Here is a 13,961-nt window from a genome sequence, read left to right on the forward strand (position 1 = left end):
CGGGACTTGACAAATCAAAGGGAAATATGCAAAATCAAAAGTCAAAAGGAGAAAAGGAGAAAAGAAAAGTTGGAGAGGAATGGCTGCATGGTGTAGACACATTTCTTCGTCTGCTGGTTTGTTCTCCGTGACACAAGTGACAGAAACCACCACATCATCATAGCCACTATAATAGGAAATGCATAGGTGAATAGAACCAGACCAAATAATCATCGTCATAGAAATGGATAAGAACACTTGACGTTTTGGGCAATAACCGGCGCCATCAACGCACAGAGCGACAAAGTTATTATTATAAAAGTCTGACCAACTCTTTCTCCTCTGGCCCGGTAGTGGCGGTTATTCCAGCCAAAGTTTTGGGTGATGGACCATCAGCAGGGAATAATAATCTCCGGCCGGCCGGCCAAAACTTTGATGCTGCTGCTGGCATCTCTCGCTCGGTTGGCAAAAGTCCGTTTAGATTATTATTTATTATTCAATGCTGATGGGCGCTTGAAAGCTCTCTTCTCTTCCGGGTTGCGTCCGGATGACCTGCTGCTACTGCACTGCTACTGCAATTGGACGAACAAACCAACATTTTGGGGCTTTTTCTATTTTATTTCCAAGTTTTCGACGTGTACCGCGCTCGTTTGATGAATGCCGTCGACTTTTCCCTTTGTGGATGAAATCAAAGTTTCGCCGTCCTCAAATCATGTCATCCACAGCAGCGACGGGCGCATTAGGGAATTGTCTGGACGGGCGGCCAACCGGCCGGCCAAGGGAATAATGCAGGTGTCCCACTCGAGAGAATTGGCCCTTTTACTACCAAACTTGGAATTCCTCGCTGCTGCTAAAAACTCATTCCCCGAAATATGTAATAGTGGTGCACTAATGGACACTCTACTATTAGCATTGCGAATTTAATTTAATCGCCATTATCTGGTTTTATTCAATTTATTTAGTTTTATTTTTTTTTTTTAATTTTTTGTTTAGTTCAAATTTAATAATAAACTCATGGACTCAAAAGTCAATTTATTTCGATTCATTTTCGCAATCTGACAAATGCAACATCCCAGATTGCAGACTACAATTAAAATCTGATTTAGCTAACGACACGTGAAAGTACGAAACTTTGTCTTCTTTTATTTGTAAAAGTGTGTAAAAATACTTGAAATCATAGATAATAACACCTGCAATTGTGCACTGGAATGGACATTCTACTAGTATTTTGGCAGGTATATGTTTGTATTTTGTAAACCCAAGTGTGAATCATTTTGTATAGTGTAGCAGGCTGGCAGAGGCAGAGACATTTGGCTTATTTCTTTCTATAGGCCAGGCATTGCAGAATTAGTAGAAAATGATTTAGGAATCATTTCAGGCACCTCAGAGTCTTCTTGTCCAACATTATCCATGTGAACCAATCACTTGGTGGTTCTCGCTGGTGATGCAACTTGAACAATCAGCTAACTATACACACAGGTTTTTCCAATTCGTTGAGAGCTATTAGGAATTTGTTTATTGAATTTATAAAACAAGATAAAACTGAATAATAAACTAAATATTATCTAGTTTATTATTTAGTTCAAGATGAGAAAACTTTGATTTCATTGCATTACATTTTTCGAAAACAAATTATTGAATTTAAGTTTTTTTTTAATTTGTTTTTGCTAGTTCTTAACCAATCAAACTCATTTTTGAATCTCCTGCTCTGATGCGAAATACAAGAAGGATCGCAAACAATTATACGCAAGTATCAGATTGTTGAACAAAAATACGATTAATCGATTGACATGGGATCACAAAAATAAGACGAACGTAGTAAAAGTTATTTGCAACATTTTATCGTTTGGCCTTATTGTTTAATTAAGCTAATAATAATGCACAAAAGACCTTTGTCGATTTAAAAAATGTCATATAGTTTATGTCCAATTCCAGCCAGATGAAATTCGAAGAAAGAAAATCTATGTAGAGTAATTACATTTATGTTTGACATTTCAGATGGAAAAATTGGTCCTGGACAAAGGGAAGAATAGAAAGCGCCCTTCGCAGAAAAGCCTTCAGGTACTGATTCAAATTGTCCAAAACATTTAAAAACTATGATGTTCTCTGAATGGGCGTATCTCCAACCTTTAAATTGCAGGTATCGGGATCGTCGACCCACCACTGGAAAATGTCGTCGTACGTCTTGGACGGCAATCGGTCGTCGTTGGCCAATTTGCACAGGTGACACCAGCCCTGTTTGGTCGTCAACTGGACATTGAAATGGCGCTTCCACTCAAAATAGCGCCCGTACAGCGAATCTGACGCGTTCAATAAGAGAAGATAATTGCCAAGTTGCTCAGGTGAGTCAAAGTCTTTGGCATTAATAAATGAATGAGGCGGTGCGAATCGGTTGTAATCCACTCCGCCCATGACGATGGGCACGGCGTCATAGAGGAGGGCCCTCGTCAATTTCTCCGTGACGTAATCGGTGCAAAAGGAATTCTCGAAGGCCACGTAGAACTTGTAATCGCTGCGAATCATTTCCAGGCATCCGTCGCCGCAGGACAAGTTGCCGCATTTGCCGTAAATGTCCACAGGTACGTGTCGGCCCAGTTCCTTCACGTAATCTTCCCGGTGGATGGATGTCACGCAATTGGACACGAACCAGGCCGCCAGTTTCTTCTTGCCGCTGGATGGTGACGGGCTGGACGTCGTCACGTTGTGCTGGAAGGTCGGATAGCTCATTGCGCTGATGGGATGCTTTGAACGCGGGACAACAAAGCCGTAGGAATCACGCTGGACAATGTCGGAATCGAGCCGATAAGTCATGGTCCAATTGAAGAAGGAGAATCGAGTGCGTGGGTCGAGCATCGACTGCGGGTCCGTGTTGACTGGCGACTCCATTTCAAAGAAAACGAATCGCTGGTGAGAGAAACGGTGAGGCGGCAAATCGGAGAAATTCAAATTTTGGGCTGAGAAGACGACGACTTGGCTGCCGTTGAATTGCGATCGGTCGTTGGTCACTTGGCACGTAGAAATGGGACATTGAGCCTGGATAAAAGGTTCACGTCCGAAGCCGAACGTGAAATCCTCGATGCCGAAGAAATCGTTCCAGTAGAGAATCGTTTTAAACTCTGCCGGTTGTTCCATTTTCTCACTGTCGTTGTTCCGGTCGCCATTTGTCTGGATCTCAAATTGAATCTTTTAAAAGAAATAGAAAATGCTAGGACACAATGGAGTTATTTAAAATAAAAAGAGATAAAAATCAAATGGTCTAATAATACTTGATTGGCATCCAATTGAAAATGTGCGTAGGTGACGAAGAGTAGTGCGAAGCCGAACAAGAAGATGGCCCAAATGGTGTGCTTCCGGCTGCAGCCAGACAACAAAGCCATATCTGCTCAAGTGGATTCAATTTTGTCTCAAAGGAAACACTCTTTCTTCGAGGCGATTATATTCTATAATAAAAAGAGTAGCAGAGAAAGATGCGGAGACAATTTCTTTTCTGTGGGTCTCTAGAGTCTTGAAAAGCGTTGCCAAATTGTCGACTCTGAATTTTTACAATTTCCTACTTTTTTATTATTTATTTTAACTTTCCAGGAATTGGTAAAGCTCTTCCGTAATGTCGCTGATTGAATAAGCAATTTCGCAGTGTTTAGGGATTGAATAATCAAAAACTTGGTCGGGTTTATCTATTCGTCTTTGCACACCCGCAGGAACCCGAGAGAGCAGGATAAAGCGTTATTTTACCTAATCCAATTAGATATTTCTCTCACACATACAACAACAACAACAGAGATGCCCTCAACTGCGAATTCAACCGTCGTCGATCCTTTTATACGCGCTAAGCTAAGCCATCCCTTATAACTATTCAATCTTTAGACTCGACCATGCAAGTGTATATGTACGATAATATACACTTGCGGGCGGTGCCAGGAATTTGTTTTCCCCCTCCCACGTTAGAAAAAGAGACACCGACAATATCGTAGACTAGAAATGGAAGCCATCGTCACACAGAAGCGTCAACGGCGTGTGAGAAACCAAAGGTGTGCAATAAGATGGAACGACGACGCCCCTGCTGCTCTGAAAAAATAACGAGATGGTTATACGGAAACAACAAAAAGAAAGAGGGAAAAATCGACTTTAGAATATTGAAACCGTAAAAATCTCGGCCTTTTTCATTTCTATCCACGAGCATTATGCAAACGCAGTGAGAATTTTCGGCTACTTATCAAAAGGGCCTCATTTCTATTAGATTTCTAAATACCAAGTAGTGCTTTTCTTCTTTTTAAAATTATGATTGGACTATCTAAACTGTAATCCTTGACTATTTTTTCCTATTCCATTTAAACTTTTTTTTTTTTTATATTAAACATAAAAGGACGTACAGGCTAAGTTATTCCTTGTCCACTCAGCAGTTTTTTTCCGTGATTTATACACAAGAGCATATTAATTTCACTTAAAAAAGATGTAAAGAAAGTCCACAGTTTATTAAACAAATGTTCAAAAATCACTCTTTCACAGCTTCTTCGGAAGGTGGTAGTTTTCCACACGCTTTCATGAATTTGACCAAATAAGCAGGCCTTTTCTTGAATTGTTTGATTTTCTGTCTTATCTGGGCTGCAGTTTCTTGATAATGGTTGTTTTTGTCCATGGCCATGGCCTAATGAAATTTTTTTAAAACAAACATTAATAGCCACACACCTTCTTCAACTAAAATAAATCACCTCATAGTCTTCCCCGTGCTTTCCAAGAAGATACTCGATCCACTTGACCTTTTCTTTTGGCATCCTCATGGTTCCCGTTCTGGGAGCATTCATTTCCTTTTCAAGTTCTTTTACGACAGCTGTAGGCTCTTTGGGTACACGTTCCTAATCAAAATTTCAAATTCTAAATTTGACAACAGGAGCAAACAACTTTTTTAACGAAAATTTTACCAATGGTGTCTTTGTGCTGACAGGTAATGATCTGTTTGCATCGTACACCAGACCCATTGATCTCAGATTTGTACTTGCAGATTTATCACCTCTCCAACTATTTTTAATTGCTTTACTAAATAAATAAAGTTAATTATTATCAGCATTTACAAAATAAAATCACTAAACAGGGAGATGATGCTTACCAATTGATGTTTGGAACTTTCTTAGCCTTCTTTGCAACCTTCTTTTTGTCCACATGATATTGAAACTTCTTCCTTCCTCTGGATTTTTTGTTGCTCACCATTTTTTGTAATTCGCTTTAACTTGAACAAACTGAATTTGCAAATGTCAATGCGTCTTTCTTGCTGAAGCAGACGCTACGTTCTATCACTTCACGTGGTCAGCTCAGCTCTAGCGTCGAATTTTCGAACTCGACATCAAGTGTCTAAAATAAGGACTTAGAATAACAAAAAATTCCGATAACTTGTTGATTTTGATCTCCAAAAATCGAGAATAAAAAGTAACGAATTCATTAATTTTGTTGTACATTGACTGGCAAGTTAAAAATTAAAAAAATTCGGCTCCGATACTAGAGAATCTTGCGGGGAATCTCAGAACCCCCTAGTTAAACACCCGCCAATACGCAATCCAGCAAGTTGTCAAGAGAGCAGACAGCAGACCGTTACCACAGACTACGAAGTCTGTGTCGTTATTTCGAAACAAATCATTAAATTGAACGGGATTTCAATAAAATTACACACAAAAATGACGTCTATCGTAAGAATTAAACGTAGACAAAGTCAGGAACCAGCTGAAGCCCTTGTTCTTGCAACCAAACGTATTAAAGTGGAAGGTTCTGAACAGGCAGTTGAAGAGAACATTTTCAAATTTTGTGGATCTACAGAGAATGAGGTATTTGGTTTGATTTTCATGTTTGTTTGTCAATTATTAATTCTACTGATGCACTGTACAGGAAGAAAATTTGCAAAATATTGCCAAGTTGGTTGAAAAGGGAAAGTTGTTGTCTCACCGTCAAACTCCAAAGGCTTATAAAAGCTCTTCATTTCAGTCAAGAAAAGAAGAAAGTTCAGTTGCTATAAACAGTGAAAAGAAATATAAGGTATTTTTCAAATAAATCTCATAGTTGCTAAACATTGGTTAAAGTTTAGTTATTAGGTTCTCAACACATTCCGGGATCTTGATGCCACAAATACGATGAAAGTTTATGACCTTGTACTTGAAGAACATGAAAAAGGTGAAATTGCCACTTGCAATGGGATCCCTCTTGTTGTAGAGAAGTGTGAAGTATTGAAAGAAAATGAGAAGGAGTGTGTCTTTGATTTGTACTACTGTGAAGGAGGAACATTTGATGACTCTTACATTGATCGTCTCATGAGGTACACATAATCAGTGTGGATTCTGTTTTAAATCTTCATATTTTTTATTGTTATTATTATTTGTAGTGTTCAACCCTATTACAACTCTGGAGATCATGAAGACAGTGAAACCGACCACAGTGACGATTCGAATGATGAAAACAACTACCGCAATGAATATCCTGATACAGATCCCGATGAAGAACAAGGGTATATCAATCATGAATTTCCAATTGTAAAATAAAATCACAATTTGATGCTAATAGTTTATTATCTTATTTCAGAAGTGATGAAGATGTTATTGGGAAAATGTCTGGAATGTATTTGGATGCAACTAACGAATTGTCGTCTGATGATGACGATTTTATCTACTCAAAAGACGACTATCCTCGACACGGTGATGCCTACGCCAATTTTAAGATACGGGTAATGAAGGATTTGCAAGGGAGTGATTACGAGAGCGACAGCGATGACCAGTCAGACGACCAGATCGTTGAGTGTTTAGATTAAAAGTATATTGCTTGATCGGAAAACTTATTTTAAACCTTTTCATGTAAGTAAATTCTCTAAATGTGCATGTCGGGTTGGATATGTTCTCATTTAATATGTTAAACAAAATTGTATTATACAAATTTTTCTTAAAAAATAGCGCATTGATTTAATGTCGACTACACTACAGCTGCTTTTTAAATTGAAACTACAGTACCGTAAAGTATAGATTTTTAAAAATGCCTGTACATAGAAAGATGTAGGAAGTAGTAAATCGTAAATCTATTAGCTAACACATCTTATAGACTAGACAAAAACTTGAATGATTAAGAATTCCGCAATTAATTTATTGAAACAAACCTAAGATCTGAAAAGTGAAAATTATCACTCAAGTTTTGTTTACCGATCGATGTATCGATCTGCGTAAAATTTGGGGTTGTGATAAGTTAAATGGTTATAAAGTTTTTTTAAATGTTTATGAAATAGGATAAAATAATATTTTAAAGGGATAAAAATACTTCCGTCCATAGCTATTTGCTACAATCCCAAATTTAAAAAATTTTACTACTCTTTTTTTTTACGTCGTCTGCTAACTGAGATCCCATTGCCAGTTTTGCACTGCATCTGCATTCGTGTTTAATTGTTAATGCCCAAGTTTCCAAGTTCCAACTAGGTCATGTTTATCTGTAGTCACGTAGATCTGAAAAACCAACGTACCTTTTAAGTTGTCGAGTATGGGTTCTCGAATAGAAAATGTGATACGTACAGCAGTACAAACATTCGCAACTAAACCAAACGGTTCCTTCGTCAACGCAAATGTTAGTCACAACATGAACATTCTACGACAGCTGTTAAGTGAAATTTGCCCAGCTGACGACCTTGGATTAACTCGCTATTCTGGCCAGCCTCGCTTTCCCTTAAATTTGTTTTCATCAAAAGCTGCACCAGTCTCTTACATGGAAATTTTTGAAAACCAGACTGTTAGCATCGGTATATTTGTCCTCAAAGATGGAGCTTCTATTCCCCTGCATGATCATGTTGGTAACTGATTCAGATGTAAATTTAAAGAAAACTTTAATTATTGTTGAAATGATGATTGATTAAAGGTATGTACGGAATCTTGAAAGTGTTGTATGGGAGCCTTAATGTACAAAGCTACTCTCCAATTGATCTCCCTGGACAAACCAACAGCTCTATAGTGCACCAACCTCAGTACCTAAAGGCGAGAAGATTTCCCATCTCCTGTATTAATGAGAAGGATAGCCCTGCTGTGCTTTCACCTTCTGAACACAACCTGCACACAATTTGGACTGTTGGAGGTCCTGCATCTTTTCTGGATATTTTGGCACCTCCATATGATCCAAGTGGCACTCTGAATGGTGGGAAGGTTAGAGATTGCTACTACTACTCAGATGTTGCAGGAGAAGATGGAATGCCATCTAATTCTGAAATCAGATTGCTGAAAAAGACTTCTTGTCCACCTTCTTTCTGGTGTGACTCTTTGACCTACTGTGGACCTGACATCAAACACCTACAGCATGAATTAAACTAATTAAGGTAGCAACACAGGTTAAAGTTCCAACAAGTTTTATTTGCAGCAGCATCTCAACAGAAACAGTTTCAGTACTGTAACTAATGTTTAAAAAAAAATGTATCAATGTGTTCAAATACACAAACTGATCTTAACCCACCCAAATCAAGATTAATATATACACTTTCATGTAATCCCAAAATTCATACTTTCTAATTACGGATTAGTATTACTGCTTGTTTTTATTTCTTTTCCGTCGGATGGCCTTTTGGCGAAGTCCAGCACACGGCGTTGATATTGCCGAATAAGAATTTGTTGCTTGTAATAGATTTTCAAGGCTCCTTTGAGCATCAAAAAAGCAATACCACCCTGGAGAGACAAGAATTACTATAAATAGGTATAAAACTAAAATTAAAAAATATAGCACATCACTTACAAAAAAAGTTTTCTTTAGATTGGAGTGAACAGGATGAAATAGCAATTTTCCAAAGAGAACAGCCATTGATGGAAATATTAATGCTCCACATAACACCCTGGTAGCAGAAACCGGATCAGAAAACGGTGGCTCTGTACCCTGTGTATGGGGCCGCACAGAATCTGATGCAATTTGAAAAGTGGGTAGTAAATGTTTCACAATGGGCACCCGGGGAACATTCTTATTCAGAAAACCCAAGAGAGCTTCTTCCCAACGAACAAGCCTTCCCAGTATAAGCATGATAGGAACTGTTGGTAGGCCGATCAAAAGAAAAAGTGGATCTGACTGTTCCATTAATGCAAGTCCTTCTTTGGCCCCAACCGCTTGCATGATAGTAAGCGCCCCATAGGTCACAGCAGTCCAATAGATAGAACCAATGACAACACCAGCTGCTATAAATGGGCACACTCTGTAAATAATGCGGTCAGCAATATCAAGAACTAAGATGAGTTTTCCTAAAAACGAAATCACATTAAACAGACTAAACATCAACAATGTAAAAAGAAAGTTACCAATTGGAGGGAAAACTATAACATATTGGGTGTTGCATTGTGGACAGTGAACCCTTTCCAATGAATTGCCTTTCTGCTTTTCGTCAACCCAACGTTGGAGGCAACTTTCATGAACCCATCTTGTTGTCCCACTACATTGGCATGGTTGCACCCACACAGCCGTAAGATCGTCCTCATCCGTAGCAAAACAAACCCAGCAATATCTTTTGCTAAAAAAAAAACAACCAAGTTATTGCAAATTCAAGTTTTTAATTGCTTTCACTTACTTATCATCGTGTAAATCTTCTCGGCGATTCGTTTCAATGACGGGTTCTTCTGTCTCAGACTCCATGATATTTCAGTTATTTTTCTTTCTGTTGTTTATCACAATATAAAATGCTACAGGGACATCTAGGAGCCGTTACAGAAACCAGTTGGAATAAAACGTCATAAGTGTTGGGTGTTGGCATCCCCCCCCATGAGTTGCGAGGTAGGAAAAAAAATTCTAATCAAATTATGCAGTCTAACTTCTAATCAAATACATAATAATGAAATAATAAGTAAGCAAAAGGTAAACTACGAAATGGCAATCTGACGCAGTGGTTTACACAGGTTTACACGACGACGACATTAGCTTACTCGAGAATGGGGAGGGGAAAAGACACATAACATAGTTTTTTATTATTAGTTAGATTTTTTCAAAAAGTATGGTTGACCCCGAGGAGGAAGCGATGAATGAAACCAGAGTCACAGATTACTCTGATGAAACGATGACGCAATTTATTTAAATGTGTTTAGGGATTTAGCAATTGAGTCCTAAAAGTGCTGCTGGTATTTCCGAGGGGATGTTGAGGAGGTGGGGTTCTCATAAGTCATCAGATCATCATCATTTCTCGCAGTCGGCCACACGTTTTTCCACTCGTTCGTAGCTTCATAGTTAATTGGTTCATTGTTCTATTTTTTCATTCCGTTCATTCTTCTGTTGAGTGCCGCTGACTTTTGTAAGGATGGTTGTAAGTATAGGAGTAGGTACGTTTGTCGCGTTTTCTTGTTCTGAGCATCCGTCAAGTGATGAATGAATGATTCACAGATTACCCCAACTAATGTTATCTTAGTTTTGTTACGATTCTGTTCACAATTATCGGCCTTCATTTAGTAATTTATTTTCTTGTTCGTGCTTTTAAACTCGATCAACTTTATCTGCGCTGAATGACGATCGTGAACGAGCTCTGACATAAAGTTTTCTTGTGATCAAGTCTCCCTTGTCATTTACCATAATAACTGAGAAGTTTCCAATGCTGCCACAATAGTTTTCTACTTAATACTTATAATGGAATGTTTTTAAACTTTTCTTTCACTTTGTTTGTAAGATTGCTTATTGTTGAGGCATAATAGACTTGCTTCAAGTATTAGGGTTTGTTCAACAAACTTTCTCGTTTAGATACATGTACCGTTGTCTAAGTTTCTATTTGAATGTCCATTGTGTTGGTCTTTACAGGGAGGAGTGGTCTATGTTTCAGAATTGGACTACTGGGCAAAGTTCTGCAGTTTGTTATACCATGTACCAAATGGTGAAGACATTGAAATTGAGATGCTCATTTTTCTTGCTTTTATTCACCCAATCAAAATTATAATTTTATTTTTTTGTTCTTGTCTCATCAGAAGCTAAAGTATTCTTTGTCATTACCTGGCTGAAATCATCTTTGCTATCCAGCAGTTCTACACTTTCTAGTTTGGAATATGAAAAGGTATAAATATTGTAACTCCAATTATATTTAGGCAACAAATGAATTCATATCAATTTTTATGTTTTCTAGATGCATTGTTTGGATCTGGTAGACATGACTTTAAAAAAAGTAAACAAAGAATAATACATCAACGTAAATTTTTATTGGTCAACAAGTAGTACTTGGATATTAAATCACGAGCTCACAAATCATGTGCTTGCATGGCACGAATTCAGTACAACCTGAAGACTCAACTAGGACTTCCAGGTAATTATTTTCGTTGCCCAATGGCGTTACAGATAGTTCTATGGTCGCTGGATATATGTGCGTCATAATTATTAAAACACGATTTTTTTTTAAATTTTCATTGAAAGTAAAACGTTGTTTATTCAGGCTTCACCATCTCTCATTGTGGGCTTTTACGGCAGTAGTCAACGCTCGAGTACAACGGCTTCAATAGTTTCCCACGTCGTGTGTAGGTAATTGATCAGACTATCCCTGAACTCTTCATCTTTAAGTTCTTTTTATTACTTTATACGACGATTTCGACATAGTGCATATGTGTTCGTAGATATTTGAGTAAGAGTTAGTTGTGCTTAGTTTTGCAGGGTTATATTATACAGACAGTTCGAGATAACATGGAGGGATACATGGAGATAGTAGCTATCAACATATGGTCCCATAATTTCGCCCCTTTCTGATTTTCTTCTAATTTGGTCCCACTCTGCCGCACTCTGTTTGATATGCCTCGAAGTATTGCCATTTCATCCGATCTGTATAAATAGGTGACTTTGCTGTTTCTCAGACCAGCCCTACACTTGAGATCCAGCAAAACATTTCGATCATCGATACCTCAATTGGCACAATTCAGTCGGGAATTTTCGCAGTCGTAGTTGAGCGTCCGTTTTAATCGGATTGTTAGAGGCTCAACTCCATCATCTGATTTAAGCCGAGTCTTCCATCATTGTTGATGTCCTTTGCCGACCGTAATACCTTTTCCAGCCTGGAACTGAAGCACGTTAGATGTGTGACAAAGAAAGTAAATTCAACTTGTATTTACATCAATCAATGATTAAACTTGAATTCTTTTTAAGGTTGAAATAACACACTGAACGATTGCTGAAGGATAAGTGAAGAAATCAACCATCATCAACATCTAACGCTAGGAGATGAATTCCGATGTTCACAATGACGAAAAGGTAATGCTTCTTTTATGATTTAAAGCAATTAATTACCAAATTAATTATTATTATCAGGGAGGCGCATTGAGAAAGAAACTTTATTTCGCTACTTCTTCCAAATCGGCCTCTCGAAGTTCTATCGTCCGGAATTTATATCGTTGGAACTCGCTCAACAGTATCTGGTGGTATTGTGTTTTGGTCAATCAACTCTGAAAACCCATTGGCCTGGAAGGTGTCCCCTGTCGCGAGGTGATATGAGTTTGCACGACGTTGATCGAGAAGGCGAGATTGGGTTGTTGAATTAGTCGTGAAGTCGTTCTTATCGTCCAACATTTCGTGGAAGTGGTTCAGTTGAAAATCGCGCTGGCGGTAACTATCGAGCAAAGTAAACAGAATTGCCATCAGCCGAAACGAAGAGCACCAATTTCTGCAAATAAATGTTCCACGACATACTATTGAGAATCGCAAGACATCAATATTGACAACATCAACATGATTCTACCGGTAAAAGTTGGTATTTTCATTTTTGTTATCTTTACTGATATTTACAACGGAGACGTTGAAATAGAAGATGGGAAAATTGATCGAGCTGTATGAGTTATATAGGTTCATTGTTGTTGTATTATTGATTGGGTAGTATCGTAGTGCATGTTTGTGTTGCTACAGCCAGTCTACTCATAAAACTATTAATGGCTTAAATAATTAATTAAATTTTAAATTGAATCTTAGTTAATTCAATGGCTTCGGCGGTACTCCGTTCCAGGACCCTTCCAATGAAATGAAAGAACATTTTCCGTGCGACATCAGGGTGGAACATAATGACAATGAAAACATGAAGACCTCCACAAAAGCTTCATATGGTAACGCCACCGTATGACAGCATACGGACCCATGCAGTAACCCGTGGAACAGCTCCGTACTGGATGATTCTATAGGACGACGCCGGAGGACTTGGGGAAACAACAACCAAAATCGGTACAATATACTTGAAAGCGTGATTTAAGTAAAACTGCTTAAAAAATAATTAAATTCTCCATTACAGTAAACCGTGATAGCTGATTCAAGCGTGGAGTTCAAATTATTAGCCAAGGTTCTCGTGATGCTCCTCTTTCTTTTCCTGCAGTTGCCGTGTGAGAAACAACCGAAACCTACAGAACTTAATGCGAGTCCTTTCAAACAAGCACCGTTACAATTTAGTGTTCCTCAGCTGCATTTGTGGAACGACGACGGGCGAATGGGGTCTACTCGGCCTAGACAACAATGAGCAGAACGTCGTTCTCATCAACCCAACCCAAAAACATTGACGGAATATTGCCAAGGATCTTGGCATGAAACCAGGACTGAAATGCCACTTACGAGTCGAATTGATTGCATATAATAACAGCTCTTTCTTTTTAGCGACAACAGTCCTTTAGTTAATAATTCCCATTATTTCCGTGTTATTTGATTCGTATAATTATTTTAACAATTATTCAAGGCAATGGAGAATGGATCTATTTTAGAAGTTGAAAAATCAACGATAATAATCATGAAAAATTGTAGTGTCGGCAAAGCCTATCGCCAAAAGTTGAAAGTTGCCAATCCGAATTCGACAACAACATTTACATTGTGCGACAATGATAGCGTAACTACACAATATAACAAAAAAAGTGGCTGACCAATGAAATTTCTGCCATTGCACGCGGTGGAATGACTGCAAAATTACGTTAATTATTACATACATATATAATTAAGCTCAATAAAAAACACATACAGTTTAAGACCTTAATATTTTCTTTCCTTATTCTATGCTAGCTATAGTAAGAAATTCG

The 13,961-nt window shown here is 38.1% G+C and overlaps 5 protein-coding genes and 1 long non-coding RNA gene across 13 annotated transcripts; 3 read left to right on the top strand and 3 right to left on the bottom strand.

The window, feature by feature from the left end:
* Positions 1-2,071: 2,071 nt before the first annotated feature.
* Positions 2,072-3,547, bottom strand: LOC124201945 (alpha-(1,3)-fucosyltransferase C-like). The gene is made up of 2 exons (XM_046598208.1): positions 3,246-3,547; positions 2,072-3,162 (listed from the first exon to the last, which is right to left on the bottom strand). Exons 1-2 carry the CDS (start codon positions 3,354-3,356, stop codon positions 2,074-2,076), a joined length of 1,200 nt encoding a protein of 399 aa, XP_046454164.1. The 5' UTR covers positions 3,357-3,547; the 3' UTR covers positions 2,072-2,073.
* Positions 3,548-4,432: 885 nt separating this feature from the next.
* On the bottom strand, positions 4,433-7,588 carry LOC124201949 (nucleolar protein 16-like). Its single transcript, XM_046598215.1, has 5 exons — positions 7,463-7,588; positions 5,084-5,337; positions 4,899-5,013; positions 4,689-4,832; positions 4,433-4,624 (listed from the first exon to the last, which is right to left on the bottom strand). Exons 2-5 carry the CDS (start codon positions 5,182-5,184, stop codon positions 4,472-4,474), a joined length of 513 nt encoding a protein of 170 aa, XP_046454171.1. The 5' UTR covers positions 5,185-5,337; positions 7,463-7,588; the 3' UTR covers positions 4,433-4,471.
* LOC124201947 (probable RNA polymerase II nuclear localization protein SLC7A6OS) lies at positions 5,324-7,078 on the top strand. 2 transcript variants are annotated; one of them, XM_046598213.1, is made up of 6 exons: positions 5,324-5,400; positions 5,474-5,792; positions 5,854-6,000; positions 6,057-6,277; positions 6,344-6,466; positions 6,541-7,078. In XM_046598213.1, the coding sequence occupies exons 2-6, from the start codon at positions 5,646-5,648 to the stop codon at positions 6,764-6,766; spliced, it is 864 nt and encodes a 287-aa protein (XP_046454169.1). In that variant the 5' UTR covers positions 5,324-5,400; positions 5,474-5,645; the 3' UTR covers positions 6,767-7,078. The 2 variants fall into 2 exon arrangements, with proteins under 2 accessions (XP_046454169.1, XP_046454168.1); XM_046598212.1 differs by lacking the exon at positions 5,324-5,400 and having other exon boundaries at positions 5,461-5,792.
* On the top strand, positions 7,480-8,645 carry LOC124201948 (2-aminoethanethiol dioxygenase-like). The gene is made up of 2 exons (XM_046598214.1): positions 7,480-7,786; positions 7,852-8,645. The coding sequence occupies exons 1-2, from the start codon at positions 7,480-7,482 to the stop codon at positions 8,295-8,297; spliced, it is 753 nt and encodes a 250-aa protein (XP_046454170.1). The 3' UTR covers positions 8,298-8,645.
* LOC124201946 (E3 ubiquitin-protein ligase MARCHF5-like) lies at positions 8,316-9,974 on the bottom strand. Of its 2 annotated transcripts, XM_046598211.1 has the most exons (5): positions 9,882-9,974; positions 9,530-9,653; positions 9,264-9,472; positions 8,713-9,206; positions 8,316-8,645 (listed from the first exon to the last, which is right to left on the bottom strand). In XM_046598211.1, the coding sequence occupies exons 2-5, from the start codon at positions 9,592-9,594 to the stop codon at positions 8,493-8,495; spliced, it is 921 nt and encodes a 306-aa protein (XP_046454167.1). In that variant the 5' UTR covers positions 9,595-9,653; positions 9,882-9,974; the 3' UTR covers positions 8,316-8,492. The 2 variants fall into 2 exon arrangements, with proteins under 2 accessions (XP_046454167.1, XP_046454165.1); XM_046598209.1 differs by lacking the exon at positions 9,882-9,974 and having other exon boundaries at positions 9,530-9,667.
* Positions 9,975-10,143: 169 nt separating this feature from the next.
* On the top strand, positions 10,144-13,910 carry LOC124201950. Of its 6 annotated transcripts, none has more exons than XR_006877807.1 (10): positions 10,144-10,243; positions 10,741-10,813; positions 10,905-10,990; positions 11,060-11,236; positions 11,363-11,448; positions 11,755-12,008; positions 12,064-12,168; positions 12,226-12,654; positions 12,880-13,125; positions 13,193-13,910. It is a non-coding gene; the product is annotated as an uncharacterized LOC124201950 (long non-coding RNA). The 6 variants fall into 6 exon arrangements; XR_006877806.1 differs by having other exon boundaries at positions 10,168-10,255; XR_006877805.1 differs by adding an exon at positions 11,570-11,645 and having other exon boundaries at positions 10,174-10,813.
* Positions 13,911-13,961: the final 51 nt, after the last annotated feature.

This window comes from Daphnia pulex, chromosome 9, assembly GCF_021134715.1.
Source record: "Daphnia pulex isolate KAP4 chromosome 9, ASM2113471v1".
Classification (NCBI taxonomy): domain Eukaryota; kingdom Metazoa; phylum Arthropoda; class Branchiopoda; order Diplostraca; family Daphniidae; genus Daphnia; species Daphnia pulex.

Coding starts and splice junctions, on each gene's coding strand:
- LOC124201945 (XM_046598208.1), bottom strand. CDS start 3,356: ATGGCTTTGTTGTCTGGCTGCAGCCGGAAGCACACCATTTGGGCCATC. Junction 3,163..3,245: donor TTCAATTGGATGCCAATCAA/GTATTATTAGAC, acceptor TTCTTTTAAAAG/ATTCAATTTGAGATCCAGAC.
- LOC124201949 (XM_046598215.1), bottom strand. CDS start 5,184: ATGGTGAGCAACAAAAAATCCAGAGGAAGGAAGAAGTTTCAATATCAT. Junction 5,014..5,083: donor AAAGTTCCAAACATCAATTG/GTAAGCATCATC, acceptor TTATTTATTTAG/TAAAGCAATTAAAAATAGTT. Junction 4,625..4,688: donor AGCACGGGGAAGACTATGAG/GTGATTTATTTT, acceptor AAATTTCATTAG/GCCATGGCCATGGACAAAAA.
- LOC124201947 (XM_046598213.1), top strand. CDS start 5,646: ATGACGTCTATCGTAAGAATTAAACGTAGACAAAGTCAGGAACCAGCT. Junction 6,001..6,056: donor ACAGTGAAAAGAAATATAAG/GTATTTTTCAAA, acceptor TTTAGTTATTAG/GTTCTCAACACATTCCGGGA. Junction 6,278..6,343: donor TACATTGATCGTCTCATGAG/GTACACATAATC, acceptor TATTATTTGTAG/TGTTCAACCCTATTACAACT.
- LOC124201948 (XM_046598214.1), top strand. CDS start 7,480: ATGGGTTCTCGAATAGAAAATGTGATACGTACAGCAGTACAAACATTC. Junction 7,787..7,851: donor TCCCCTGCATGATCATGTTG/GTAACTGATTCA, acceptor GATTGATTAAAG/GTATGTACGGAATCTTGAAA.
- LOC124201946 (XM_046598211.1), bottom strand. CDS start 9,594: ATGGAGTCTGAGACAGAAGAACCCGTCATTGAAACGAATCGCCGAGAA. Junction 9,473..9,529: donor GAAGATTTACACGATGATAA/GTAAGTGAAAGC, acceptor TTTTTTTTTTAG/CAAAAGATATTGCTGGGTTT. Junction 9,207..9,263: donor TATAGTTTTCCCTCCAATTG/GTAACTTTCTTT, acceptor TTTCGTTTTTAG/GAAAACTCATCTTAGTTCTT.